The sequence below is a fragment of the Clupea harengus genome, chromosome 24 (genome assembly GCF_900700415.2).
Source record: "Clupea harengus chromosome 24, Ch_v2.0.2, whole genome shotgun sequence".
NCBI lineage: Eukaryota > Metazoa > Chordata > Actinopteri > Clupeiformes > Clupeidae > Clupea > Clupea harengus.
In genome coordinates this window covers 6,550,288-6,577,733 of record NC_045175.1, presented here as the reverse complement: position 1 = coordinate 6,577,733, position 27,446 = coordinate 6,550,288, and the positions used below count along the sequence as shown (strand labels likewise).

The following is a 27,446-nucleotide window of genomic DNA, read 5'->3' as shown; positions in this document are numbered from 1 at the left end:
GTACTAGTACTACTTCCTGGCAAACATTAATTTACATTCTATTCACATATTGTAATCTATTCAGACGGGAGAACAGTAAATGACACCAACGTATTTCCACTCTTCCGGGCTGCTGAAATGCATTCAGGTTTGGCCAGGTTTTTAAATTCATCAACATAGCTCGCAGCCTCCCATATCTCTCCCTATTCAATAAGGATACTGATCACTGCTGCTTATATTTTACGCTTGTGTTACCGGATAAATCCTCCAGAATGACATGTTTTTCTTTTGAACACCAATAACATTACCTAGCAGAAAGATACGCAGAGAGCTCGCCTGTTCCAACGATTACCACTTTTCTTCGGAGGCAGGCCCAGGACTATAGCAGCACATCATATAGGAATTGCTTTTCAAAGACAATGTGAGTGGCTCTTAAAAGAGCCTTTGGATTAGATAGCAGCAGACAAACGTTTTACTTGGAGCTGGTGTACTTGGTGACGGCCTTGGTTCCCTCGGACACGGCGTGCTTGGCGAGCTCGCCGGGCAGAAGCAGACGCACTGCAGTCTGGATCTCCCTCGAAGTGATCGTGGAACGCTTGTTGTAGTGAGCAAGGCGGGAAGACTCACCAGCAATGCGCTCGAAGATGTCGTTCACGAAAGAGTTCATGATGCCCATGGCTTTGGAAGAAATACCGGTATCGGGATGGACCTGCTTCAGGACCTTGTATACGTAGATGGCATAGCTCTCCTTCCTGGTCTTTCTGCGCTTCTTGCCTCCTTTGGCGGTGGACTTGACCACGGCTTTCTTGGAGCCCTTCTTCGGGGCAGGCTTGGCTGGCTCAGGCATTATGATTTCAGTCTGAATACTCAAACGAAAACTAAAGTTAAGTCAGACCAGGTGCCATTTATATATACAGCATCTTATGGGTGGGGCGTTGACGTCACATACGTCACTCGTTTCCCTCCTAAATCTAGCAGGCAGTGGTTGGTTACTTTGCAGCGAAGGGGGCGGTATGGTAAGTCCGGCCCCACCCTCAGTCTATCCCGCGCACCCCCTTCTTTTGTCGTCCCGCTCTTCCTTGGCTACTGTGAAAAGAGGAAACAACATGCACACGTAAATATCCCCATTACAAACATGACATCTTTCTCGACCCAGTGGAAGCAGTTTCAACAATCGTTCACCTGCTTCATGTTGATAAAATCTTTATGAAAATATACGTATACTTTTGTACCCCTGCACGAAAGTTTGTCCAGGGCAGTAACATAATCTTATTTTGTCATCGGAATTAGAACGTTAACGTGTGAAAGCTATTCAAGACATTTATAAAGCATGTTTGCTGTTAGAAACAATTATTAAATAGTGCCTTCATATCACATACGAGGGGTTCTCGCCTTTATGTTAAACTGCTAGGTAAATGCCCAAATATATGCACCGTCAACAAAAGACGCCTCAATAGCAACTGCTGTAAGACTATACTGATGAATAGTGTCGTGATACACCAACGGGAAGAACGGACTCAGTTCATTCGCATTGATGTTTAATGGACATTTGTATTCTAACCGAATAGTTTGTGGTGAATTCACTTCATTCTTGAACACATGTAAGGGAATGGTGTGATTAGAAGATCTTCAGAGCACTTTAAGGAATACGAGGACCGGGAAGATGAAGTTACAGTAACATATGTTGGAAATTAATATCGTAGTTTTCAAAACTAAGAACAAACTCGAAACAAAGCTTTCATGAATATATGGGTGGCTCTTAAAAGAGCCTTTGATTCCAGTTTGAGCGGGATAACTTCTTAACCACCAAAGCCATACAGAGTACGACCTTGGCGTTTCAGAGCATAAACGACGTCCATGGCAGTGACGGTTTTTCTCTTAGCGTGCTCGGTGTAGGTGACGGCATCACGGATAACGTTCTCCAGGAACACCTTCAACACGCCACGGGTCTCCTCGTAGATGAGGCCAGAGATACGCTTCACACCACCACGGCGAGCAAGACGCCTGATAGCGGGCTTGGTGATGCCCTGGATGTTATCACGGAGAACCTTGCGATGGCGCTTAGCGCCTCCCTTACCCAGTCCTTTGCCGCCTTTGCCTCTACCGCTCATTTTCACAATTCAACAGTCTGCCAAATCAGAGTGACAATATGCAGCCTGACATCTGAACTTATCCGGGTAAAGAGGACCTATTTGAAGACTTCCCTGCTTTTAGTCCCTCCCTTTTCTGTGAATTGTTTAGGCCTAGATACGTCATCAAGACACGCCTAACTTTGCCCTTCATTCATCCCTTCATTCAGCACAGATGCACACACACTGTAATGCCTTTTCGCACAGATGGACACATTTAAATAATGAAAGCGCTTTTAGTTGGCATGTTAGTTACTGCGAGAGCACTATTTGTTTTGCATCAATGTAAATGTATTAGGCCATATGATTTCTGCTGGCTGTCAAGAAATGTGTGATGTACCCCACTTATGAAATAAAGTTTTTAATGGTATAACTAGTTTCCTAATGTAATCCTTTTCACACCTGAAAAAGTATTATTATTATATTATATTAATTATTATTATAGATTTCTAGATGGCACCATAAATGCTTGTGGATATACCAAAATGATGGCTGACGAGATGAGGCTCAGTCTCCATGAGCTGACTATTCCAGCATGATAACGATCCAAAGCACACTGCCAAAATCACGCAAGAGTTTCTAAAGAAGATGTTGCCTGACGTGAACAACAGAACACCTTTGGGGTATTTTAAAGAGGAAAGTGGAGTAACACAACCCCACCTGCAAATAGCAGCTAAAAAGAATTGTCTGAAGAATAGCAGAACATGTAGATGACCCTGTTTATCCAGTGTGAAATTTTATATTTTTGTATGTTAAATGTGTTACAAAGGACCTTTTCATTTGTAAGAATTGTATTTTGTTAAAACGAAAGACTTTTATTTTGTTAATGTGACCCGTGACCTGGATGTTGAGAGGTGAAAAGGTTGCCCGCTGAAAAGGCACTGTGAGTTGGTTCTCTATTAACAGTTCAAGGTTTGCTACTCTACTAAAAGAGATGACAAGCTCTTACGGTGTTCAAGGTAATGTGTTTTATACAGTTTAATAAACGCAACAGTCGTCGAGCCATCATTTGGTAGAGATAGCTACAGAACATCTCTCCAAAAATGTGAGCAACACTGGTATCCTCCACGCTGAAGAAGATTGAGACAATTGTATTGTGAGGCCTGTATTTTTTATATTGTGAATCTAAACTGTTTTATATTTGACATAAGAGCAAATTCCCTACTGTTCAACTTGCAGTGCAATTACTGTAAGGTGATACAGTTTTATTGACAGAGCAATACTCTATGCGAACCACAGGCATATATTCAATATGAATATATTTAATTCAATATCTTTCTTCACAAGGCTTGTGGTACAGGCCCAGTTATATATCTAGACCTATAATACTCAGGGGTAAACTTCTGACAATGCGTGGTCTCGAGACACCTGGGGGTGCACAAACCCCATCAATCAAAATGTGTAGATTGTCAGTGCAGTGCACCCATATCAATTTGGAACTCACATTTATTGTATATGACAAATACATTTTTCACTTTACCAGAAACAAAATGTATTTATCTAAAATTAAGAATATATCAATGAAAATACAGAATAAAACATTACATAATTGTTATGGACAAAACCTTTATATGGTATAAGACATTTTACAAGTAAATATCCCTTAAAGTATTACATTTTTCTGTACTCCATGGTAAGCATTGGTACGCAGGGTGAAGTGATGCTCATCGCATTCGTGTCTTGGGGGGTTTGTTGACGGTACTGTAGATCACTTGGTCTGCTTCAACTCTGTGGACAATCAGATCATACATCTCATAGCGTCAGTCACAAAGCAACAAAATACACACGTCACCCACAAAGTGCCACAGTACGTCATGCCACATCATGGAGATGTACTCAGGGGGAGTACTTTTACTCTATACCACTGCACCTGTTGTACTGAACGCTGGCGTAGGGAGCCACCTCTGCTTCCTTTGAGCCCTTGAACTGAATGATGGAATACTGGAGGTCATCGTCTGCTTCTGTGTTCCTTCTCCGTGAAGGGTCAGAGGTCGCTGCTACTGCAGACACGTCATCATACACCAGATCTGAGTCAGCCTGTGGAAGAAGAAGAGGAAGTTGAGCAAGCTGTCTGTCTGTCGGTCCTAAAAAACAGGCTCCTGGAGACGCCTGTGCAGTGAAAATGTTGCCATGTATTTCTGGCCCAGTTGAAATGTATTTGTTGTGATTTTATAAGGTAAGGTCTGTTAACTTTAAGTTTTGAACCCACAGCTGTTCACAACACTAAAATAGTGACCTTTATAATGCGTTACCTAGTGACCTCTTTTAGTGACCTCTTTTAGTGACCTAGTGACCGATTTTAGTTTGCATGGCACATTGACATCGCTAGGCCTATTTTTTTTTTAGAGAGGGCTCAACAGTGGTCATGCCACGTAATTACAGGAGAAAAACAGGTGTTGTGTAGAGCAAGGAAAGACGGAGAGCACACAGAGCACTGGGGTGAGGATGTTGGGACTGAGAACCCCTGCTCTCACCGGAGTGAATCTGGCACGACGTTTATCAGTTAGTAAAGTTTATCATGGTTTTCAATGTCATCTGGTCGATCACTGGCTCGCTACTAGTTTGTTTGAAATGGACAGTCTCTTTTTAGCACGATCAGCACACTCACCTGCTGTGGAGTCGATGTACTTCCCTTATTGGAGGGTGGGCCAGATTTTCTCTTTCTGTTGTGGAGCACACAGGAGAAGGTTTTAGGGCCAGTTTTCATGAGAACTCAACAAAATGAACATATTACTTTTACCATGATATTACCACATTATCATTATTTTTCACCATATTTCTACTATATTGTATCATTACCATACAGCCTGATGTACTGGTACATCTTAAGTAATTAGCAGTAAAGTGATATGTCTCTCACCTCAGCCACAGAAGGACCAGGATAAGAAGAACAGCTACAACAACAACAACAAGGACCCCAATGGCTGCATTCTTAGCAGAGCTTTGCCCTAGGCCCACATACAGAAACATTTAAGCACAATTAAGCACATTTTCACAATAGTGTCCAATCATTAGACTTACATCTTACTGTAACATGTAAGCAAGCACTGGGCTCAGACCATTTACCTCTGGGATATGGGGCAAGTGTACTAGCGAGTAAGTTAATACACAACACAAGTTAATTACATTGGCATTTCTATTTAGTACAAAGTACATTAAGTACAAATATGGAGTACATAATTTATAGCAATAATACAAAGACTCAACTAAGTTTCTGTTTGAAACATGCCAACGTTTTCCCTCCAAGGGACATTGTTATTGAGTTTGTGAATAACAGTGCGTTAGAGAAGACAACAATCTCAACAGGTGATCTTACCTACAAATGGCACTGATACAACAGTTGAGTTCTGTTCACCGACACTATTACGTGCGACACAGTAGTAGAGTCCACTGGTGTCATTGTTGATGTTAGCGGCGATGAAGCTTTGACCTGCTCCTAGTGGTGAGATTTGAGTTCCCCTCTTCATGTACCAGGTGTAGTGGTGAACTGGTGGGTTGGCATCACTGCTACAGGTCAAAGTCATCGAATTATCCCCCACTATTTCAGCAGGGGGAGCAACAAGCGCAGTGGTTTTCCGTGGTGCGTCTGCCAACACAAAGACAAATATATTTAGACCCATTTTTTTGTCAGTTAAATTCAATTAATAAGTCACTGTCATATCTAGTAGGTCTGCTTTTACATACATCTCACATCAAGAGTTGCCTCATGTGAAGGATGTTCTTTGTGTCCGTTAAAAGCACAGGAGTAGTTGCCCGTATCCTCACTGCTGACTGGGTTTAGGTGTAGGGTGTTGCTGATGGCCGTGTGTCTGGTAGGTTGTGTGTTCTTGTACCAGATGAAGGTGGTGTTGCCCCTAAGGTTGCAGTTGGTATTGCAGGACAGTGTCACACTGCCTCCTTCAGTAACTGTACCAGCGGTCATTGACACCTGCAGACCTGGCAAGTAAAAGTGCAATTAAAACGCAGGAGTTTTAAAATTCTCCATTGTATTTTATTAATTCATTGACATAGTTACCTGTGACAGCGATTGTCACCGGGACTCCTGAGAAATTCCCTCCTGGTTTGTCGGTGGTGTATCTGAATGTATATTGTCCTGAGTCAGTCTGTCTCACGTCTCTGATTCTCAAAGTGCAGTCATTCTCAGTACCGAGATGCTCCACTCTGCCCCGATACTGCTGCTCCAGACGCAGGTCAATATGATCCTTACCCTTCTCACCTTCTTTGTGCCACAATGTTTTGATGACTGTATGATCTCTGGGGTGTCCGTACGTGCAGGGAATGTCCAGTGTTGAGCCCCTCAAGGCACAGAAGCTGGTCGACGAGTAGGACACTCCCCAACAGCCCTTCTGTGCAGTAGCTGGAGTGTGACAAAATAGAACATTTGTCTATCCATTACATTTTCATATAACAAATTTCATACAAGCATTGAGATGTAAACACTTAGCTTATATTCCTCCGCGATCATTATCATTGTCAGGAAATAGAAATATTCAGTACAGAAATAGAAATATACAGTACAGAAATATAAATATTCAGTACAGAAATAGAAATATAAACTACAAAAATATGTATAATAAGCTCACAAATTTTACCTGCGCATTTTTAAGTGTTTTAACTTTTTCTACAGTAAAACATTTAACAGGAAGTTAAACAAATAAGTTATACAGCAGTGACATATGCAAAGGCAGCAATTACCTACGACACGGACAGCGGCTCTACCTGGCCCTGTTATGGTTGTGTGTTGAATTTTGACTCTGTATTCATAAGATCCTGAGTCATGAGGTGTCAGGTTGTGTATCCACAGTAAACATTGTGGAGAGGCCGTATTGTGCTGAATATTTCCATTGGAATCCCTGCTTGGTACCAAGGAATCATTTTTATACCAATAACCTGCTTTGAAACGGTCTCTTGCTGGAAGAGTGTAAGTGCACTGAAGGCGCACTTTGGACCCTTTGAGCACACAGATCTCCTTAGGAGTGTAGGTTATACTTAGAGCCTGAAGACCTGAAACATATTCACACACACACACACACACACACACACACACACACACACACAAACACAAACACACACACACACACACACACACACACACACACACCACATCTCATCACATCTCATGCCAAGGAGCCATTGTTATCATAGAGTGCTTTTCTGCACATGCGTGTGTTTAAAGTTTTAAGGAACTTAAAGGTGTGAAAGTGGGGAACAGAAGTTAGTCTCAGCAACAACTCACAATCAGACATCAGTCAAATAGAAAAGAATCACACGGTGCACAATTATCCCTCAATAATGAATCAATAATCAATGATCTATCCATAATGATCTACAGCTCAACACAGCATCCTTACCAGCAGTGCATAAGAGCAGAAGGGTAAGAGGGATTCCTGTCATGGTGGTTCAGTATGGGCACCACACCCTGCAGAAACAGGCCCTGATGGGTTAGATGATATTCATCACACACAACTCACAGCTCTTTTACTCCCATTAAATAAGAAGGGGCCACTTTGTTAAAATCTTGGTGAAACAAGCATTCATTCAGGATGGAAAAGTAATCAACCAAACTAATGAACTATGCACTGGGTACATTGACTTTACCAACAACAACTATGAAGTGTGTTCTGTATAGTCCTGTTGTTAAACTGATCGACTATTATACAGCCACATCAATTAAAGTCACTTTTGTGTCACATCAGAGGTTTGATGTATATTTTTGAAGTTCATTATTTCTTTTTGAAAGTTACAGAAATCAAGAGAAACAGGAAAAGAAAGATCCTTGTTACAACACTGAACTACGTAGAGGAACTGAGACCACAGCTGCCACAAAGAAAGTATTTCTCATATTTTACGTAAAGCTGATGAATGAGAATTACACCACCAAAGTTAGAGGTCACATCAGTTATTTAAGATATTCTTTTGGAGCGAAATGGTCCAGATTGCCACTCAAATAAGCATAATTGTATCGGATCGGCCATACTTACCCCAGTCTAGGCATCTGTGGCTACAGTGAAGCTTCTGAGGAACTGAGAATGCTGACAGGAAACGGAGGCTGATGACGTTTCTGCTTAGTTCATCTCTCTATCATGTGGCAAGAGGAGGAGGTGTTGGGGAGCAACATGCACTCCTGCCATCCTCATCACTGCATTAAGTGTGCTGGTCATCCTCATCCCTGCATTAAGTGTGCTGGTCATCCTCATCACTGCATTAAGTGTGCTGGTCATCCTCATCACTGCATTAAGTGTGCTAGTCATTCTCATCACTGCATTAAGTGTGCTAGTCATCCCTGCACCCTTTGCACTACGTGTGCTAACTGTTTTAGGCTAAACACATGCTACTCTCTGCTGAGTTCATTTGTATCTCCTCTCATCATCTCTCCATCATGTGGCTGGAGGAGGAAGCTTCAGGCCAGACTCTGCCCATCCCCCATCTCTGTCCCCCTTTCGCATTGCTTTTTTAAACTGATTGTAACACAAAACAAACACCACCTGTATTTCTGTATTCGTATATCTTTCATGGATGAGTAAAGCAACACTTTTTTTACGTTATATCGGATTCTTAGCTGTTCAGGCTGAGCTAGCGCTCTGCTACTCGCCCACAGATTACATAAAGAGGAAGCAAGCTGGATGACAGCTAGGGCCATCTACACAAGCCACAGAAAGGTCACAGCTATTTTAAAGAAACATCTTTTTTTCTGTGGTCTATGTTGCAATGCTGGCCAGTCCTAGTTTGGTAATCTTAGTGTCTACCACTGACGCATTTAAAGGCCTCTGACACACCAAGCCGACGGTCGGCCATTGGCCAATGTCAGGTTGCCGGTGATCATCTCCAGCCGATTGGCTGATTGATCATGTTGAATTGGCAGTGGAGCCCGTCTGTGAGAGAGATCACTTTTATTGGCGGTTCAGCGAAACCAAGACAGTGTGTGTGACGGTCGTGGTGCGACCGCACATGAACTGCACACTTCTGCCCCATGTTTGCGACCACTAGCGCACCCAACAGACATGGTTTGCACACACACGCACACAAACACTCATACCACTGATTACAATTGGATCCTACCTCAAGTGGGAGCTGAACATCAGCTCCCTCACCAAAAGAGCTCAACAGAGGATGTACTTTCTGCGGCAGCTGAAGAAGTTCAACCTGCCAAAGACAATGATGGTGCAATTCTACACCTGCATCATCGAGTCCATCCTCACCTTCTGCATCACCATCTGGTATGCTGCTGCCACTGCCAATGACAAAGGCAGACTGCAGCGTATCATCCGTTCTGCCGAGAAGGTGATTGGCTGCAATCTCTACAGGACCTGTTCGCCTCTAGGACCCTGAGGCGGGCAGGTAAGATTGTGGCCGATCCCTCCCACCCGGGTCACAAACTCTTTGAGGCCCTTCCCTCCGGCAGGAGGCTGCGGTCCATCATGACCAAAACCTCACGCCACAAAACCAGCTTCTTCCCGGCTGCCGTTGGCCTTATTAACAAGGCCCGGGACCCCCACCTGACGTGGACTCCTATCCCGCCCCCACACCTCAAGTCTGTGTTATGTTAACACACACTACATTGCACACTGCACATTGCACATTCACTTTTGCACTCCTGCTCTGCTCTTTGCATTTTAACTCTAATATACTTTTTTATATAAATGTTTTTATATTGTATCCTATATACTGTGTTTCATCTGAAGTACTTCTCTCATGTGTAGTACTTAGTGTGTTTTTATGTTTTTATGTTATGTGTAGTACTTATTGTGTTTGTATGTTTGTATGTTCACTGTATGCACCTACACATCAAAACACCAGAACCGAAAATGGTCTGGGCCAGACCACTGGGATAAGGTGTTTTTTAACAAACCTTTGAGACATCATTTATTTATGTCATAGTTTTTTCTTTGATTGATGATCGTGACGAAATACTATGTTTGTGTCTCAGGGTCTGTTTTGTCATTGTTGTATTGTTTGTTTTTTGTGTCTACCCCGGTTTGTGGAAATGGTGCTGGCCGCCAGGTATATATGTTCATTGTTCTATCTAGTTCAGTTAGTCTAGTCTTGTCAGGTATGTGTTTCGCTGTATACTGTTTTACTGCTGATTGTTGTCCTCTGCTCTTATAGAGGCTTAGCAGGCACTGTTTATTGATTTGACTGCTGAATGTTGTCCTCTGCAGATAGAGGCTTAGCAGGTGATATGCCTGGAGACTGTTGCTGTTTGTCCTCTCATAATTGAGATGCTTAACAGTTCTCAAGGATATTTAAAAGATATTAAAACTTATATTTGAACCCTCACTCTCTGAGCTTTTTGGGCCAAACCCACATTTTTGACGGCAACCAAGGCTCGGTCCGTCACAGTGTGCTCAGTACAATTCTGACTTACAGCACCACAGCAAAACCTGGAATACTTCAGGATGTGTGTGTGTGTGCGTGTGTGTGTGTGTGTGTGGAGGTCAGGGTGTGAGTGATGACAGAGCGTGAGTTACAGTACCAGTGCATGTGTTCCGGAGAGTGTCCATACACCTGTTCTTCTGCTGAAGAGAAAGAAAAAATGCCTTTTGCTACATCTGCCGATATAGGCATTATGCATTCCCATTGTTCCTACACTGATGTGGGGAACACAAGTCTATGGCTATGAGAGCACAGGTCTATGTCTATAAAAGCACAGGTCTATGTGTATGAGAGCACAGGTCTATGAGAGCACAAGTCTATGGCTATCAGAGCACAGGTATATGTGTATGAGAGCACAGGTCTATGTCTATGAGAGCACAGGTCTATGTCTATAAAAGCACAGGTCTATGTCTATGAGAGCACAGGTCTATGTGTATGAGAGCACAGGTCTATGTCTATGAGAGCACAGGTCTATGAGAGCACAGGTCTATGTGTATGAGAGCACAGGTCTATGTCTATGAGAGCACAGGTCTATGTCTATGAGAGCACAGGAGTATTAATGGATATTAACAACTTTCCAGGCCACAGACATTTACTATTTCTCTCCTTACCTTGCCATCCATCCACCTCTCTGTCAATCTGAATGACACATACTGTACTTTATAGAGTTCATAGAAAAATGTATTAATGCCAAAAATAAAAGCTATTTAATTGCATTTCAATGATGATCTGTAAAATTAGTTTTGGAGAAATATCCATTTATTAATCACAATTTGTCACTTTTTATGTCAAACAGAAATGACATACACCCTACACTAACTCTAACGGTGGGTGTCCACGGCACGCGTTATCGTGCTGCTCTCATTGGGATAGAATGGATGTGATTTGCTGCATACTGAGGAAAAAATCGTGTTTGCTGCCTGCAGAAAGTTGGGCATTCTTTAACTTTATGCAAATGAGAGCGATCTGCTGCATGCTGAGAGCCAATCAGTTCGGCGTGTGTGTGATTTGGAGGCCAACGTAGCTCATAGGGGCGGGAGTAATCAAAAATATCGAAACAAGATTGCGGAGTCTCGGGACTCTGTTACTGGGAAATATTTTATGTGAATAAAGGTTATCTACACGACTTTTTATATGTCTAATCGACTCGGTTTGTTGTTTATATGCTACACGAATGCTGTGAGGTCAAACAGAATATTGTAGGTCTTGAACTGAAGCTCTGGACTATTACTGTTAGCTTGCCGCTAACACTTTAACCGAAAACCCATTGGAAACACATAGTCGCTAGCTAGTTAGTAGGGTGACCAGACGTCCTCTTTTACCCGGACACTGCGGACAGCTCCTCTTTTACCCGGACAAAAAAGAGGACGTAAACCTAGCATCAATGTCCAAGCGTGTTATATAGGGTGACCATATTTGAGTTTGTGAAAAAGAGGACACTTTGTCGCAGGGGAGGAGGCAGGGTAGGCTAGTGTATAGCATGCTGGACCCCGCACCCTCCCCCCCGCGACGAAGTGTCCTCTTTTTCACAAACTCAAATCTGGTCACCCTACCGTTTTCGTGATTTAACTGGCTGCTATATATGAATTAGATAGAATAAATTAACAAATTATGAATCAAATGAATCAGCCCATGACTGACTGCCGCAACATCTATCATTATTTTTTGGTGAGTGCACAAGCTAATGTGCTACATTAGCGCAGCACTGCACCTGAACTTGCTTCTTGAACTTTGCTACAGCCAGTGATTTTTCTGTCCACGCCCCCCAGGCGACTTTACGCATGCGATTTAACGCATGTAATTTGTGCCGTGGACACCCACCGTAAAACAACACTGAATGTGATGAAATTAAAACACATACATACTTAGCAAAAAAAAAACTGTACAATCTGTGCACTCCAAACTAACGAGAGACACCTGGGGTGCCCAAACCCCATGAATCAAAATGTGTGTTTACATTCAGTGCACCCATATCAATTTGGAACTCACATTTATTGTATATCACAAATTCAGTTTTCACTTTACCAGTTATAAATTAAGAAAATATCAATGAAAATACAGGACAAAACATTACATAATTGTTATGGACAAAATCTTTATATGATTTAAGAAATTTCACGAGTAAATATCCCTTAAAGTATTAAAAATGTTCTGTACTTCATGGGAAGCATTGGTACGCAGGGTGAAGTGATGCTCATCGCATTCGTGTCTTGGGGGGTTTGTTGACGATACTGTAGATCACTTGGTCTGCTTCAACTCTGTGGACAATCAGATCATACATCTCATAGCGTCAGTCACGAAGCAACAAAATACACACGTCACCCACAAAGTGACACAGTACGTCATGCCACATCATCCACACAACGACAAAATACCCACGTCACCCACAAAGTGACACAGTACGTCATGTCACATCATGGGGATGTACTCATGGTGAGTACTTGTACTCTATACCACTGCACTTTGTTGTGCTCTTAATCTTTTTTAGCTTATTGTATTGTGTTGTTATATGTTGTCCCTTGTGGCAGGAGCAGGAGCAGCGCTTCAAATTTCATTGTATGCAAATACAATGACAATAAAGGCTTTCGATTCAACTCAATTCAATCCACACAGCGACAAAATACACACGTCACCCACAAAGTGACACAGTACATCATGCCACATCCTCCACAATTCAACAAAATACACGTCACCCATAAAGTATCAACATTAACATCACATCACCCCACCCACAGGCTAACAAAACTCATGTCACATCATGCAATGTCACCCACCAGTCTGCAAAATACACGTCATATCGGTGGATTCAATCTGTATGGCGAAAGCAAAAACACTCACTGGGACGTGTCCTTTGGTCTTGAGAAATTCACTGCAGCATACTGAACATCCTCCTGCGCTGTTTGGGCGCGGGGAGACTGAACGCTGGCGTAGGGAGACTGAACATCCTCCTGTGCTGTTTGGGCGCGGGGAGACTGAATGCTGGCGTAGGGAGCCACCTCTGCTTCCTTTGAGCCCTTGAACTGAATGATGGAATACTGGACGTCATCGTCTGCTTCTGTGTTCCGTCTCCATGCAGGGTCAGAGGTCACTGCTACTGCAGACACGTCATCATACACCAGATCTGAGTCAGCCTGTGGAAGAAGAAGAGGAAGTTGTGCAAGCTGTGCGTGATTTTAGAGGGAGCATAACAATGGTCATCCCACATAATTACAGGACAAAAACAGGTGTGTGCAGAGCAAGGAAAAACGGAAAGCAGGCAGAGCGCTGGGGTCGGGAATGTTTGGGTTGAGAACCCCTGCTTAACAGAAAATCTCACCTTATCAGTTAGTGAAGTTTATCAGGGTTTTTAATGTCATCTGGTCTACCACTGGCTGGCTACTAGTTTGTCTGAAATGGACTGTCTCTTTTTAGCACAATCAGCACACTCACCTGCTGCGGAGTCGATGTACTTCCCTTTTTGGAGGGTGGGCGAGATTTTCTCTTTCTGTTGTGGAGCACACAGGAGAAGGTTTTAGGGCCAGTTCTCATGAGAACTCAACAAAATGAAAACATTACTTTTACCGTAATATTACCACATCATCATTATTTGTCACCATATTTCTACCATATTATATCATTACCATACTGCCTGATGTACTGGCACATCTAAAGTCATTAGCAGTAAAGTGATATGTCTCTCACCTCAGCCAGAGAAGGACCAGAATAAGAAGAACAGCTACAACAACAACAAGGACCCCAATGGCTGCATTCTTAGCAGAGCTTTGCCCTAGGCCCACATACAGAAACATTTAAGCACACTTAACCACAGTTTTCTTTTCACAATAGTGACCATTCATTAGACTTACATCTTAACAAACACTGGGCTCGGACCATTTACCTCTGGGATATGAGGCGAGTGTGCTAGCGAGTAAGCTACTAGGCATGAATGCTAGCATGTGCCTTAAAGATACAGTTATGTACCCCCTAGCGTTTGCAGTTCCCATTTACATCGGCATTTCTATTTATTACAAAGTACATTAAGTACAAACATGGAACAAATGATTTATAGCGATAATACAGAAAAACTCAACTAATTCATGACTCTGTTTGAAAAATATGAAACATGCTTACGGATTCCCCTCGAAGAGTCATTGGTATTGAGTTTGCGAATAACAGTGCGTTAGTGAAGAAAACAATCTGAACAGGTGATCTTACCTACAATTAGTACTGATACACCAGTTGAGTTCTGTTCACCAACACTATTACGTGCAACACAGTAGTAGAGTCCACTGGTGTCATTGTTGATGTTAGCGGCGATGAAGCTTTGACCTGCTCCTAGTGGTGAGATTTGAGTTCCCCTCTTCATGTACCAGGTGTAGTTGTGAACTGGTGGGTTGGCATCACTGCTACAGATCAGAGTCATCGAATTATTCCCCACTATTTCACCAGGGGGAGCAACAAGCGCAGTGGTTTTCCGCGGTGCGTCTGCCAACACAAAGACCCACAAATATATTTAGACCCATTTTTTTGTCAATTAAATTCAATTAATAAGTCACTGCCATATCTAGTAGGTCTGCTTTTACATACATCTCACATCAAGAGTTGCCCCAGGTGAAGGATGTTCTTTGTGTCTGTTAAGAGCACAGGAGTAGTTGCCCGTATCCTCACTGCTGACTGGGTTTAGGTGTAGGGTGTTGTTGATGGCTGTGTGTCTGGTAGGCTGTGTGTTCTTGAACCAGATGAAGGTGGTGTTGCCCCTAAGGTTGCAGTTGGTATTGCAGGACAGTGTCACACTGCCTCCCTCAGTAACTGTATCAGCAGTCATTGACACCTGCAGACCTGGCAAGTAAAAGTGCAATTAAAAACGCACGAGTTTTAAAATTCTCCATTGTATTTTATTAATTAATTGACATAGTTACCTGTGACGGCGATTGTCACCGGGACTCCTGAGAAAGCCCCTCCTGGTTTGTCGGTGGCGTATCTGAATGTATATTGTCCTGAGTCAGTCTGTCTCACGTCTCTGATTCTCAGAGTGCAGTTATTCTCAGTACCGAGATGCTCCACTCTGCCCCGATACCGCGCGTCCAGACGCAGGTCAATACGATCCTTTCCCTTCTCACCTTCTTTGTGCCAGAATGTTTTGATGACTGTATGATCTCTGGGGTATCCGTACGTGCAGGGAATGTCCAGTGTTGAGCCCCTCAAGGCACAGAAGCTGGTCGACGAGTAGGACACTCCCCAACAGCCCTTTTGTGCAGTAGCTGGAGTGTGACAAAATAGAACATTTGTCTATCCATTACATTTTCATATAACAAATTTCATACAAGCATTGAGATGTAAACACTTAGCTTATATTCCTCCGCGATCATTATCATTGTCAGGAAATAGAAATATTCAGTACAGAAATAGAAATATACAGTACAGAAATAGAAATATTCAGTACAGAAATAGAAATATAAACTACAAAAATATGTATAATAAGCTCACAAATTTTACCTGCACATTTTTAAGTGTTTTAACTTCTTCTACAGTAAAACATTTAACAGGAAGTTGAACAAATATATATACAGCAGTGACATATACAAAAGCAGCAATTACCTACGACACGGACAGCGGCTCTACCTGGCCCTGTTATGGTTGTGTGTTGAATTTTGACTTTGTATTCATAAGATCCTGAGTCACTAGGTGTCAGGTTGTGTATCCACAGTAAACATTGTGGAGAGGCCGTATTGTGCTGAATATTTCCATTGGAATCCCTGCTTGGTATCAAGGAATCACTTTTATACCAATGACCTGCTTTGAAACGGTATCCTGCTGGAAGAGTGTAAGTGCACTGAAGGCGCACTTTGGACCCTTTGAGCACACAGATCTCCTTAGGAGTGTAGGTTATACTTAGAGCCTGAAGACCTGAAACATATTCACACACACACACACACACACACACACACACACACACACACACACACACACACACACACACACACACACAAACACACACACACACACACCACATTACATCTCATGCCAAGGGGCCAATGTTATCATAGAGTGCTTTTCTGCACATGCATGTGTTTAAAGATTTAAGGAACTTGTGCAAATGTGTGTAAAAGTGGGGAACAGGAATTAGTCTCAGCAACAACTCACAATCAGACATCAGCCAAATAGAAAATAATCACACGGTGCACAATTATCCATCAATAATTAACTATCAATGATCTATCCATAATGATCTACACCTCAACACAGCATCCTTACCAGCAGTGCATAAGAGCAGAAGGGTAAGAGGGATTCCTGTCATGGTGGTTCAGTATGGGCACCACACCCTGCAGAAACAGGCCCTGATGGGTTAGATGATATTCATCACACACAACTCACAGCTCTTTTACTTCCATTAAATAAGAAGGGGCCACTTTGTTCAAATCTTGGTGAAACAAGCATTAATTCAGGACGGAAAAGTAATCAAACAAACTAATGAACTATACACTGGGTACATTGACTTTACCAACAACAACTATGAAGTGTGTTCTTTATAGTCCTGTTATTAAACTGATTGAATATTATACAGCCACATCAATTAAAGTCACTTTTGTGTCACATCAGAGGTTTGATGTATATTTTTGGAGTTCATCATTTCTTTTTGAAAGTTACATAAAATCGAGAGAAACAGGAAAAGAAAGATCCTTGTGACACACAAAGCTACGTACAGAGGAACTGAGACCACAGCTGCCACAAAGAAAGTATTTCTCATATTTTACGTAAAGCTGATGAATGAGAATTACACCACCAAAGTTAAACGCCACATCAGATAATTAAGACATTCATTTGGAGCTAATCGGTCCAGATTGCCACTCAAATAAGTATATTTGTATCGGATCGGCCATACTTACCCCAGTCTAGGCATCTGTGGCTACAGTGAAGCTTCTGAGGAACTGAGAATGCTGACAGGAAACGGAGGCTCATGAAGTTTCTGCTTAGTTCATCTCTCTATCATGTGGCAAGAGGAGGTGTTGGGGAGCTACATGCACTCCTGCCATCCTCATCACTGCATTATTTGTACTAGTCATCCTCATCACTGCATTAAGTGTGCTAATCATCCCTGCACCTTTGCATTAAGTGTGCTAGTCATCCTCATCACTGCATTAAGTGTGCTAATCATCCCTGCACCCTTTGCATTAAGTGTGCTAGTCATCCCTGCACCCTTTGCATTAAGTGTGCTCACTGTGCTAGGCTAGTTATGTAGGTAACAAATAATGCTGTGTACATACTAGTATAGTTTACTAACCCCAACCTAGTATATTTTACTATCCTTACCTATACTCAACCCCCAGTACATTTTCTAACACTATATAGTACTACTACTACAACAATACTACTACTACTACTACATTATCCCTTGTGCTTGTTAACTATCTGAATTTAAATCAAGTATTAAGCACATGCTACTCTCTGCTGAGTTCATTTGTATCTCCTCTCGTCATCTCTCCATCATGTGGCTGGAGGAGGAAGCTTCAGGCCAGACTCTGCCCATCCCCCATCTCTGTCCCCCTTTCACATTGCTTTTTTAAACTGATTGTAACACAAAACATTTGTATTTCTGTATTCGTATATCTTTCATGGATGAGTAAAGCAACACTTTTTTACGTTGTGTCGGATTCTTAGCTGTTCAGGCCGAGCTAGCGCTCTGCTACTCGCCCACAGACCACATAAACAGGAAGTAAGCTGGATGACAGCCGGGGCCATCTACACAAGCCACAGAAAGGTCGCAGCTATTTTAAAGAAACATCTTTTTTTCTGTGGTCTATGTTGCAATGCTGGCCAGTCCTAGTTTGGCAATCTTAGTGTCTACCGCTGAAGCATTTAAAGCCTCTGACACACCAAGCCGACGGTCGGCCATTGGCCAATGTCAGGCTGTCGGTGATCATCTCCAGTTGATTGGCCGATTGAGCATGTTGAATTGGCAGTGAAACTCGTCTGTGAGAGAGATCACTTTGATTGGCGGTTCAGCGAAACCAAGACAGTGTGTGTGTGACGGTCGTGGTGCGACCGCACATGAACTGCACACTTCTGCCCCATGTTTGCGACCACTAGCGCACCCAACAGACATGGTTTGACCACACACGCACACAAACACTCATACCACTGATTACAATTGGATCCTACCTCAAGTGGGAGCTGAACATCAGCTCCCTCACCAAAAGAGCTCAACAGAGGATGTACTTTCTGCGGCAGCTGAAGAAGTTCAACCTGCCAAAGACAATGATGGTGCAATTCTACACCTGCATCATCGAGTCCATCCTCACCTTCTGCATCACCATCTGGTATGCTGCTGCCACTGCCAATGACAAAGGCAGACTGCAGCGTATCATCCGTTCTGCCGAGAAGGTGATTGGCTGCAATCTGCCATCTCTACAGGACCTGTTCGCCTCTAGGACCCTGAGGCGGGCAGGTAAGATTGTGGCCGATCCCTCCCACCCGGGTAACAAACTCTTTGAGGCCCTTCCCTCCGGCAGGAGGCTGCGGTCCATCATGAACAAAACCTCACGCCACAAAACCAGCTTCTTCCCGGCTGCCGTTGGCCTTATTAACAAGGCCCGGGACCCCCACCTGACGTGGACTCCTATCGCGCCCCCACACCTCAAGTCTGTGTTATGTTAACACACACTACATTGCACACTGCACATTGCACATTCACTTTTGCACTCCTGCTGTGCTCTTTGCATTTTAACTCTAATATACTTTTTTATTTAAATGTTTTTATATATATTATCCTATATACTGTGTTTCATCTGAAGTACTTCTCTCATGTGTAGTACTTATTGTGTTTTTATGTTTTTATGTTATGTGTAGTACTTATTGTGTTTGTATGTTTGTATGTTCACTGTATGCACCTACACATCAAAACACCAGAACCGAAAATGGTCTGGGCCAGACCACTGGGATAAGGTGTTTTTTAACAAACCTTTGAGACATCATTTATTTATGTCATAGTTTTTTCTTTGATTGATGATCGTGACGAAATACTATGTTTGTGTCTCAGGGTCTGTTTTGTCATTGTTGTATTGTTTGTTTTTTGTGTCTACCCCGGTTTGTGGAAATGGTGCTGGCCGCCAGGTATATATGTTCATTGTTCTATCTAGTTCAGTTAGTCTAGTCTTGTCAGGTATGTGTTTCGCTGTATACTGTTTTACTGCTGATTGTTGTCCTCTGCTCTTATAGAGGCTTAGCAGGCACTGTTTATTGATTTGACTGCTGAATGTTGTCCTCTGCAGATAGAGACTTAGCAGGTGATATGCCTGGAGACTGTTGCTTTTTGTCCTCTCATAATTGAGATGCTTAACAGTTCTCAAGGATATTTAAAAGATATTAAAACTTATATTTGAACCCTCACTCTCTGAGCTTTTTGGGCCAAACCCACATTTTTGACGGCAACCAAGGCTTGGTCCGTCACAGTGTGCTCAGTACAAAGCCTGACTTACAGCACCACAGCAAAACCTGGAATACTTCAGGATGTGTGTGTGTGTGCGTGTGTGTGTGTGTGTGTGGAGGTCAGGGTGTGAGTGATGACAGAGCGTGAGTTACAGTACCAGTGCATGGGTTCCGGAGTGTGTCAATACACCTGTTCTTCTGCTGAAGAGAAAGAAAAAAAAGCCTTTTGTCTCATCTGCCGAAATAGGCATTATGCATTCCCATTGTTCCTACACTGATGTGGGGAGCACAGGTCTATGTCTATGAGAGCACAGGTCTATGTGTATGAGAGCACAGGTCTATGTCTATGAGAGCACAGGTCTATGTGTATGAGAGCACAGGTCTATGTCTATAAAAGCACAGGTCTATGTCTATGAGAGCACAGGTCTATGTGTATGAGAGCACAGGTATATGTCTATGAGAGCACAGGTCTGTCTATGAGGGCACAGGTCTATGTGTATGAGAGCACAGGTCTATGTCTATGAGAGCACAGGTCTATGTCTATAAAAGCACAGGTCTATGTCTATGAGAGCACAGGTCTATGTCTATGAGAGCACAGGTCTATGTGTATGAGAGCACAGGTCTATGTCTATGAGAGCACAGGTCTATGTGTATGAGAGCACAGGTTTATGAGAGCACAGGTCTATGTCTATGAGAGCACAGGTCTATGTGTATGAGAGCACAGGTCTATGTGTATGAGAGCACAGGTCTATGTCTATAAAAGCACAGGTCTATGTCTATGAGAGCACAGGTCTATGTCTATGAGAGCACAGGTCTATGTGTATGAGAGCACAGGTCTATGTGTATGAGAGCACAGGTCTATGAGAACACAGGTCTATGTGTATGAGAACACAGGTCTATGTGTATGAGAACACAGGTCTATGTCTATGAGAGCACAGGTCTATGAGAACACAGGTCTATGTCTATGAGAGCACAGGTCTATGTCTATGAGAGCACAGGAGTATTAATGGATATTAACAACTTTCCAGGCCACAGACATTTACTATTTCTCTCCTTACCTTCAATCCACCTCTCTGTCAATCTGAATGACACATACTGTACTTTATAGAGTTCATAGAAAAATGTATTAATGCCAAAAATAAAAGCTATTTAATTGCATTTCAATGATGATCTGTAAAATTAGTTTTGGAGAAATATCCATTTATTAATCACAATTTGTCAAACAGAAATGACCCTTCACTAACTCTAAAACAACACTGAATGTGATGAAATTAAAACACATACATACTTAGCAAAAAAAAACCTGTACAATCTGTGCACTCCAAGCTAACGAGAGACACCTGGGGTGCTGTCAGGGAATTTTTCCCTTTACCAGGACTGTATTAACCTCAGAATTAAGACTCACACAACCAAGAATGTAATAAATAACAAACTTTTACTCTGGCAAAGAGGAGTGCATTGGTTTCAGACCGCTGTTCCCACATACACTGCCTCTCTAGTAAAATGCCTGACCCTTTATTCAAGAAAATATCACAGAACACAGACATGACCCTCCCATGATCGTATCCTCTCGTCCCTGGTTCCCAGAGATAAGAATGTTTACCTAAGACCCCCAAAAACCCTGACTCTGGGTCTTACAACAATAAATCAGTCTTAACCTAAACATCCCACGACACCTCTGAATTCCCCATCTGTTTCACACTTCCTCTCACAGAACAATGGAAACAGCTGAGACTTCTATTTAACTAACTAATATCAAACTAACACACATCATGATAATAATTAAAAAGAAACATTTCTTTCACAGGTGCCCAAACCCCATGAATCAAAATGTGTGTTTACATTCAGTGCACCCATATCAATTTGGAACTCACATTTATTGTATATGACCAATTCAGTTTTCACTTTACCAGGTATAAATTAAGAAAATGTCAATGAAAATATTGTTATGGACATAATCTTGATATGATTTAAGATATTTTACAAGTAAATATCCCTTAAAGTAATACTCTTTTTCTGTACTTCATGGGATGCATTGGTACGCAGGGTGAAGTGATGCTCATCGCATTCGTGTCTTGGGGGGTTTGTTGACGGTGCTGTAGATCACATGGTCTGCTTCAACTCTGTGGACAATCAGATCATACATCTCATCGCGTCATGTCACAAAGCAACAAAATACACACGTCACCCACAAAGTATCGATATTCACATCACCCCACCCACAAGGAAACAAAACACATGTCACATCATGCGATGTCACCCTCAAGTCAAAGAAAAATACACGTCATATCGGTGGATTCATTCTGTATGGTGAAAGCAAAAACACTCACTGGGACGTGTCCTTTGGTCTTGAGAAATTCACTGCAGCGTACTGAACATCCTCCTGTGCTGTCTGGGCGCGGGGAGACTGAACGCTGGCGTAGGGAGACTGAACATCCTCCTGCGCTGTTTGGGCGCAGGGAGACTGAACGCTGGCGTAGGGAGCCAACTCTGCTTCCTTTGAGCTCTTGAACTGAATAATGGAATACTGGACGTCATCGTCTGCTTCTGTGTTCCGTCTCCGTGCAGGGTCAGAGGTCGCTGCTACTGCAGCAACGTCATCATGCACCTGATCTGAGTCAGCCTGTGGAAGAAGAAGAGGAAGTTGTGTAAGCTGTCTGTCTGTCGGTCCTAAAAAACAGGCTCCTGGAGACGCCTGTGCAGTGAAAATGTATTTCTGCCCCAGTTGAAATCAGTGTAACTAAAATGCTTTGATTAGCTGCATCAGGCAGTAGCTCGGTTTCCATCCACCTTTATAATGCACATTTTTATCATTCGCATAGGAAATCCTGAGTAGAAACGCTAGAAATTTGCATAAAATTTGCAGGAAATTAGTTTATTCACATTAAACTGTATTTGTTGTGATTTTATTAGGTGTTTTATTAGGTAAAGTCGCGCAGACAACTTTAAGTTTTGAACCCACAGCTGTTCACCACACTAAAATAGTGACTTTTATAATGCGTGACCTAGTGACCTCTTTTAGTGACCTAGTGACCTATTTTAGTGTGCATGGCACATTGGCATCGCTAGGCCTATTTGTTTTTTGGGGGGGGGGGGGATTTTAGATGGAGCACAACAGTGGTCATGCCACGTCATTACAGGAGAAAAACAGGTGTGTGTAGAGCAAAGAAAGACAGAGAGCACACAGAGCCCTGGGGTGGGGATGTTGGGACTGAGAACCCCTGCTCTCACCGGAGTGAATCTGACACGACGTTTATCAGTTAGTGAAGTTTATCATGGTTTTCAATGTCATCTGGTCCATCACTGGCTGGCTACTAGTTTGTTTGAAATGGACCGTCTCTTTTCAGCACGATCAGCACACTCACCTGCTGCGGAGTCGATGTACTTCCCTTTTTGGAGGGTGTACCAGATTTTCTCTTTCTGCTGTGGAGTACACTGGAGAAGATAATATTGCCACATTATCATTATTTGTCACCATATTTCTACCATATTATATCATTACCATAATGCCTGCTGCACTGTTACATCTAAAGTCCTTAGAAGGAAAGTGATATGTCTCTCACCTCAGCCAGAGAAGTGCTAGGATGAGAAGAACAACCCCAATGGCTGCAACCCCAATGGCTGCATTCTTAGCAGAGCTTCTGATCTAGGCCCACATACAGAAACATTTAAGCACAATTTTTTCCCAAAAGTGTCCAATCATTAGACTAACATCTTAACATGTAATAGTCCAAGCACAGGGCTTAGGCCATTTACCTCTGGGATATGAGGCTTGTGTCCTAGCGAGTAAGCTAATACGCATGAATGCCAGCATCGGTCTCTAGCATGTGCCTTAAAGATATACAGTTCTGTACCCACTAGCGTTTGCAGTTCCCATTTACATCGGCATTTCTATTTAGTACAAAGTAAAAACATGGAGTAAATCATTTATAGTGAGAATAAAAAAACTCAACTAATTAATGACTCAATTTGAAAAATCTGAAACATGCTCACGTTTTCCCTCCAAGGGTCATTGTTTGCGAATAACAGTGCGTTAGTGAAGACAATAATCTGAACAGGTGATCTTACCTACAATTGGCACTGATACAAAAGTTGAGTTCTGTACACCAACACTATTACGTGCCGACACAGTAGTGAGACAGGGTCCACTGGTGTCATGTTGATGTTCAGCGGCGGATAGGAAGCGTATTTGATCCTGTCTCCTAGTGGTGAGATTTGAGTTCCCCTCTTTCATGTACCAGTGTAGGTTGTGAACTGGTGGGTTGGCTTCACTGTACAGGTCAGAGTCGGATCGAATTATCCCCCACTAATTTCAGGCATGGGGAGCAACAAGCGCAGTTGGTTTTCCAGCGGTTTGCGTCTGCCTGAACCACAAAAGCCGCCACAAATATATTGAGACCCATTTTGTTTGTCAAGTAAATTCAATGAATAAGTCACTGCCACATCTGGTAGGTCTGCTTTTACATACTTGCTCAACATCAAGAGTAGCCCAGGTGAAGGAGGTTCTTTTTGTGGTTTTTTTTTCGCGTTTAAGAGCACAGGAGTAGTTGCCCGTATCTCTACACTGCTGACTGGGGTTTAGGGGTGATTAGGGTGTGTTGGAATGGCTGTGGTCTGGTAGGCTGTGTGTTCTTGTACCAGATGAAGGTGGTGTTGCCCCTAAGGTTGCAGTTGGTATTGCAGGACAGTGTCACACTGCCTCCCTCAGTAACTGTACCAGCAGTCATTGACACATGCAGACCTGGCAAGTAAAAGTGCAATTAAAACGCAGGAGTTTTAAAACTCTCCATTGTATTTTATTAATTCATTGACATAGTTACCTGTGACGGCGATTGTCACCGGGTCACCTGAGAAAGCCCCTCCTGGTTTGTCGGTGGTGTATCTGAATGTATATCGTCCTGAGTCAGTCTGTCTCACGTCTCTGATTCTCAGAGTGCAGTTATTCTCAGTACCGAGATGCTCCACTCTGCCCGATACTGCTCGTCCAGACGCAGGTCAATAGGATCCTTACCCTTCTCACTTCTTTGTGCCAGAATGTTTTGATGACTGTATGATCTGTGGGGTGTCCGTACGTGCAGGGAATGTCCAGTGTTGAGCCCCTCAAGGCACAGAAGCTGGTAGACGAGTAGGACACTCCCCAACAGTCCTTCTGTGCAGTAGCTGGAGTGGAAGATTTCTCTATGCATTACATTTTCATATCACAAATTTCAGATTCATAATCGCATTTCATACAAGCATTCAGATGTAAACACTTAGCTTATTCCTCCCGTTCATTATCATTGTCAGGAAATAGAAATATACAGTACAGAAATAGAATGTGTATAATAAGCTCACAAGTTTTACCTGCACATTTTTAAGTGATTTTACTTTTTCTACAGTAAAACATTTAACAGGAAGTTAAACAAATATGTTATACAGCAGTGACGTATACAAAAGCAGCAATTACCTACGACACGGACAGCAGCTCTACCTGGCCCTGTTAGGACTGTGTTGCGTTGTGTTGTGACTCTGTATTCATAAGATCCTGAGTCACGAGGTGTCAGGTTGTGTATCCATAGTAAACATTGTGGAGAGATAATTGTACTGAAAATGATTTCCATCAGAAACTCTGGTTTGTGGTTGTACCCAGGAATCATTTTTATACCAATGACCTGATTGGAAACTGTCTCCTGCTGGAAGAGTGTAAGTGCACTGAAGGCGCACTTTGGACCCTTTGAGCACACAGATCTCCTTAGGAGTGTAGGTTATACTTAGAGCCTGAAGACCTGAAACATATTCACACACACCACATCCCATCACATCACACACATGCCAAGGGGCCATTGTTATCATAGACATGCGTGTGTTTAAAGTTTTAAGAAACGTGTGCAAACATGTGTGAAAGTGGGGAACAGAAGTTAGTCTCAGCAACAACACAATCAGTCAAATAGAAAATAATCACACGGTGCACAATTATCCCTCAATAATGAATCAATAATCAATGATCTATCCATAATGATCTACACCTCAACACAGCATCCTTACCAGCAGTGCATAAGAGCAGAAGGGTAAGAGGGATTCCTGTCATGGTGGTTCAGTATGGGCACCACACCCTGCAGAAACAGGCCCTGATGGGTTAGATGATATTCATCACACACAACTCACAGCTCTTTTACTTCCATTAAATAAGAAGGGGCCACTTTGTTCAAATCTTGGTGAAACAAGCATTAATTCAGGATGGATTAGTAATCAAATGAACTATGCACTGGGTACATTGACTTTACCAACAACAACTATGAAGTGTGTTCTGTATAGTCCTGTTATTAAACTGATCGAATATTATACAGCCACATCAATTAAAGTCACTTTTGTGTCACATCAGAGGTTTGATATATATTTTTGGAGTTCATTATTTCTTTTTGAAAGTTACAGAAATCGAGAGAAACAGGAAAAGAAAGATCCTTGTGACAACACTGAGCTACGTAGAGGAACTGAGACCACAGCTGCCACAAAGAAAGTATTTCTCATATTTTACGTAAAGCTGATGAATGAGAATTACAACACCAAAGTTAACGTCACATCAGATAATTAAGACATTCATTTGGAGCTAATCGGTCCAGATTGCCACTCAAATAAGCATAATTGTATCGGATCGGCCATACTTACCCCAGTCTAGGCATCTCTGGCTACAGTGAAGCTTCTGAGGAACTGAGAATGCTGACAGGAAACGGAGGCTCATGAGGTTTCTGCTTAGTTCATCTCTCTATCATGTGGCTAGAGGAGGAGGTATTGGGGAACTACATGCACTCCTGCCGTCCTCATCACTGCATTAAGTGTGCTAGTCATCCTCATCCCTGCATTAAGTGTGCTGGTCATCCTCATCACTGCATTAAGTGTGCTAGTCATCCTCATCACTGCATTAAGTGTGCTAGTCATCCTCATCACTGCATTAAGTGTGCTGAGTCATCCTCATCACTGCATTAAGTGTGCTAGTCATCCCTGCCCCCTTTGCATTAAGTGTGCTGGTCATCCCTGTGCCCTTTGCATTTAGTGTGCTAACTGTGCTAAGCTAGTTATGTAGGTAACAAATAATGCTGTGTACATACTGGTATGTTTTACTATCCTAACCTATAATCAACCCCCGGAACATTTTGTAACACTATATAGTATTATAAAAAAGATCCCTTGTGCTTGTTACCTATCTGAATTTAAATCAAGTATTAAGCACATGCTACTCTCTGCTGAGTTCATTTTGATCTCCTCTCGTCATCTCTCCATCATGTGGCTGGAGGAGGAAGCTTCAGGCCAGACTCTGCCCATCCCCCATCTCTGTCCCCCTTTCACATTGCTTTTTTAAACTGATTGTAACACAAAACATTTGTATTTCTGTATTCGTATATCTTTCATGGATGAGTAAAGCAACACTTTTTTTACGTTGTGTCGGATTCTTAGCTGTTCAGGCCGAGCTAGCGCTCTGCTACTCGCCCACAGACCACATAAACAGGAAGTAAGCTGGACGACAGCCGGGGCCATCTACACAAGCCACAGAAAGGTCGCAGCTATTTTAAAAACAGCTTTTTT

The 27,446-nt window shown here is 42.6% G+C and overlaps 3 protein-coding genes and 2 long non-coding RNA genes across 12 annotated transcripts; 1 reads left to right on the top strand and 4 right to left on the bottom strand.

The window, feature by feature from the left end:
• Window positions 1–423: 423 nt before the first annotated feature.
• LOC105912020 (histone H2B 1/2) lies at window positions 424–872 on the bottom strand. The gene has a single exon (XM_012840933.3). It carries the CDS (start codon window positions 824–826, stop codon window positions 452–454), a length of 375 nt encoding a protein of 124 aa, XP_012696387.1. The 5' UTR covers window positions 827–872; the 3' UTR covers window positions 424–451.
• Window positions 873–1,731: 859 nt separating this feature from the next.
• On the bottom strand, window positions 1,732–2,256 carry LOC105912023 (histone H4). Its single transcript, XM_012840936.3, has one exon. It carries the CDS (start codon window positions 2,088–2,090, stop codon window positions 1,779–1,781), a length of 312 nt encoding a protein of 103 aa, XP_012696390.1. The 5' UTR covers window positions 2,091–2,256; the 3' UTR covers window positions 1,732–1,778.
• Window positions 2,257–3,714: 1,458 nt separating this feature from the next.
• Window positions 3,715–27,377, bottom strand: LOC116219156 (B-cell receptor CD22-like). Of its 7 annotated transcripts, none has more exons than XM_031562172.2 (10): window positions 17,348–17,469; window positions 16,716–16,783; window positions 16,059–16,367; window positions 15,380–15,721; window positions 15,048–15,299; window positions 14,676–14,945; window positions 14,163–14,247; window positions 13,911–13,965; window positions 13,320–13,612; window positions 3,715–3,836 (listed from the first exon to the last, which is right to left on the bottom strand). In XM_031562172.2, the coding sequence occupies exons 2-10, from the start codon at window positions 16,756–16,758 to the stop codon at window positions 3,773–3,775; spliced, it is 1,713 nt and encodes a 570-aa protein (XP_031418032.1). In that variant the 5' UTR covers window positions 16,759–16,783; window positions 17,348–17,469; the 3' UTR covers window positions 3,715–3,772. The 7 variants fall into 7 exon arrangements, 5 of the variants coding, with proteins under 5 accessions (XP_031418032.1, XP_031418030.1, XP_031418033.1 ...); XM_031562170.2 differs by having other exon boundaries at window positions 3,716–3,836; window positions 16,716–16,798; window positions 17,348–17,468; XM_031562173.2 differs by lacking the exons at window positions 15,380–15,721; window positions 16,059–16,367; window positions 16,716–16,783; window positions 17,348–17,469 and adding exons at window positions 24,707–25,046; window positions 25,333–25,651; window positions 25,911–25,993; window positions 26,532–27,377 and having other exon boundaries at window positions 3,718–3,836.
• Window positions 6,057–8,370, bottom strand: LOC116219157. Its single transcript, XR_006151596.1, has 4 exons — window positions 8,090–8,370; window positions 7,460–7,542; window positions 6,804–7,112; window positions 6,057–6,465 (listed from the first exon to the last, which is right to left on the bottom strand). It is a non-coding gene; the product is annotated as an uncharacterized LOC116219157 (long non-coding RNA).
• On the top strand, window positions 10,901–21,836 carry LOC116219158. Of its 2 annotated transcripts, none has more exons than XR_004163094.2 (4): window positions 10,901–11,010; window positions 20,179–20,310; window positions 20,567–21,231; window positions 21,694–21,836. It is a non-coding gene; the product is annotated as an uncharacterized LOC116219158 (long non-coding RNA). The 2 variants fall into 2 exon arrangements; XR_004163095.2 differs by having other exon boundaries at window positions 10,951–10,988.
• Window positions 27,378–27,446: the final 69 nt, after the last annotated feature.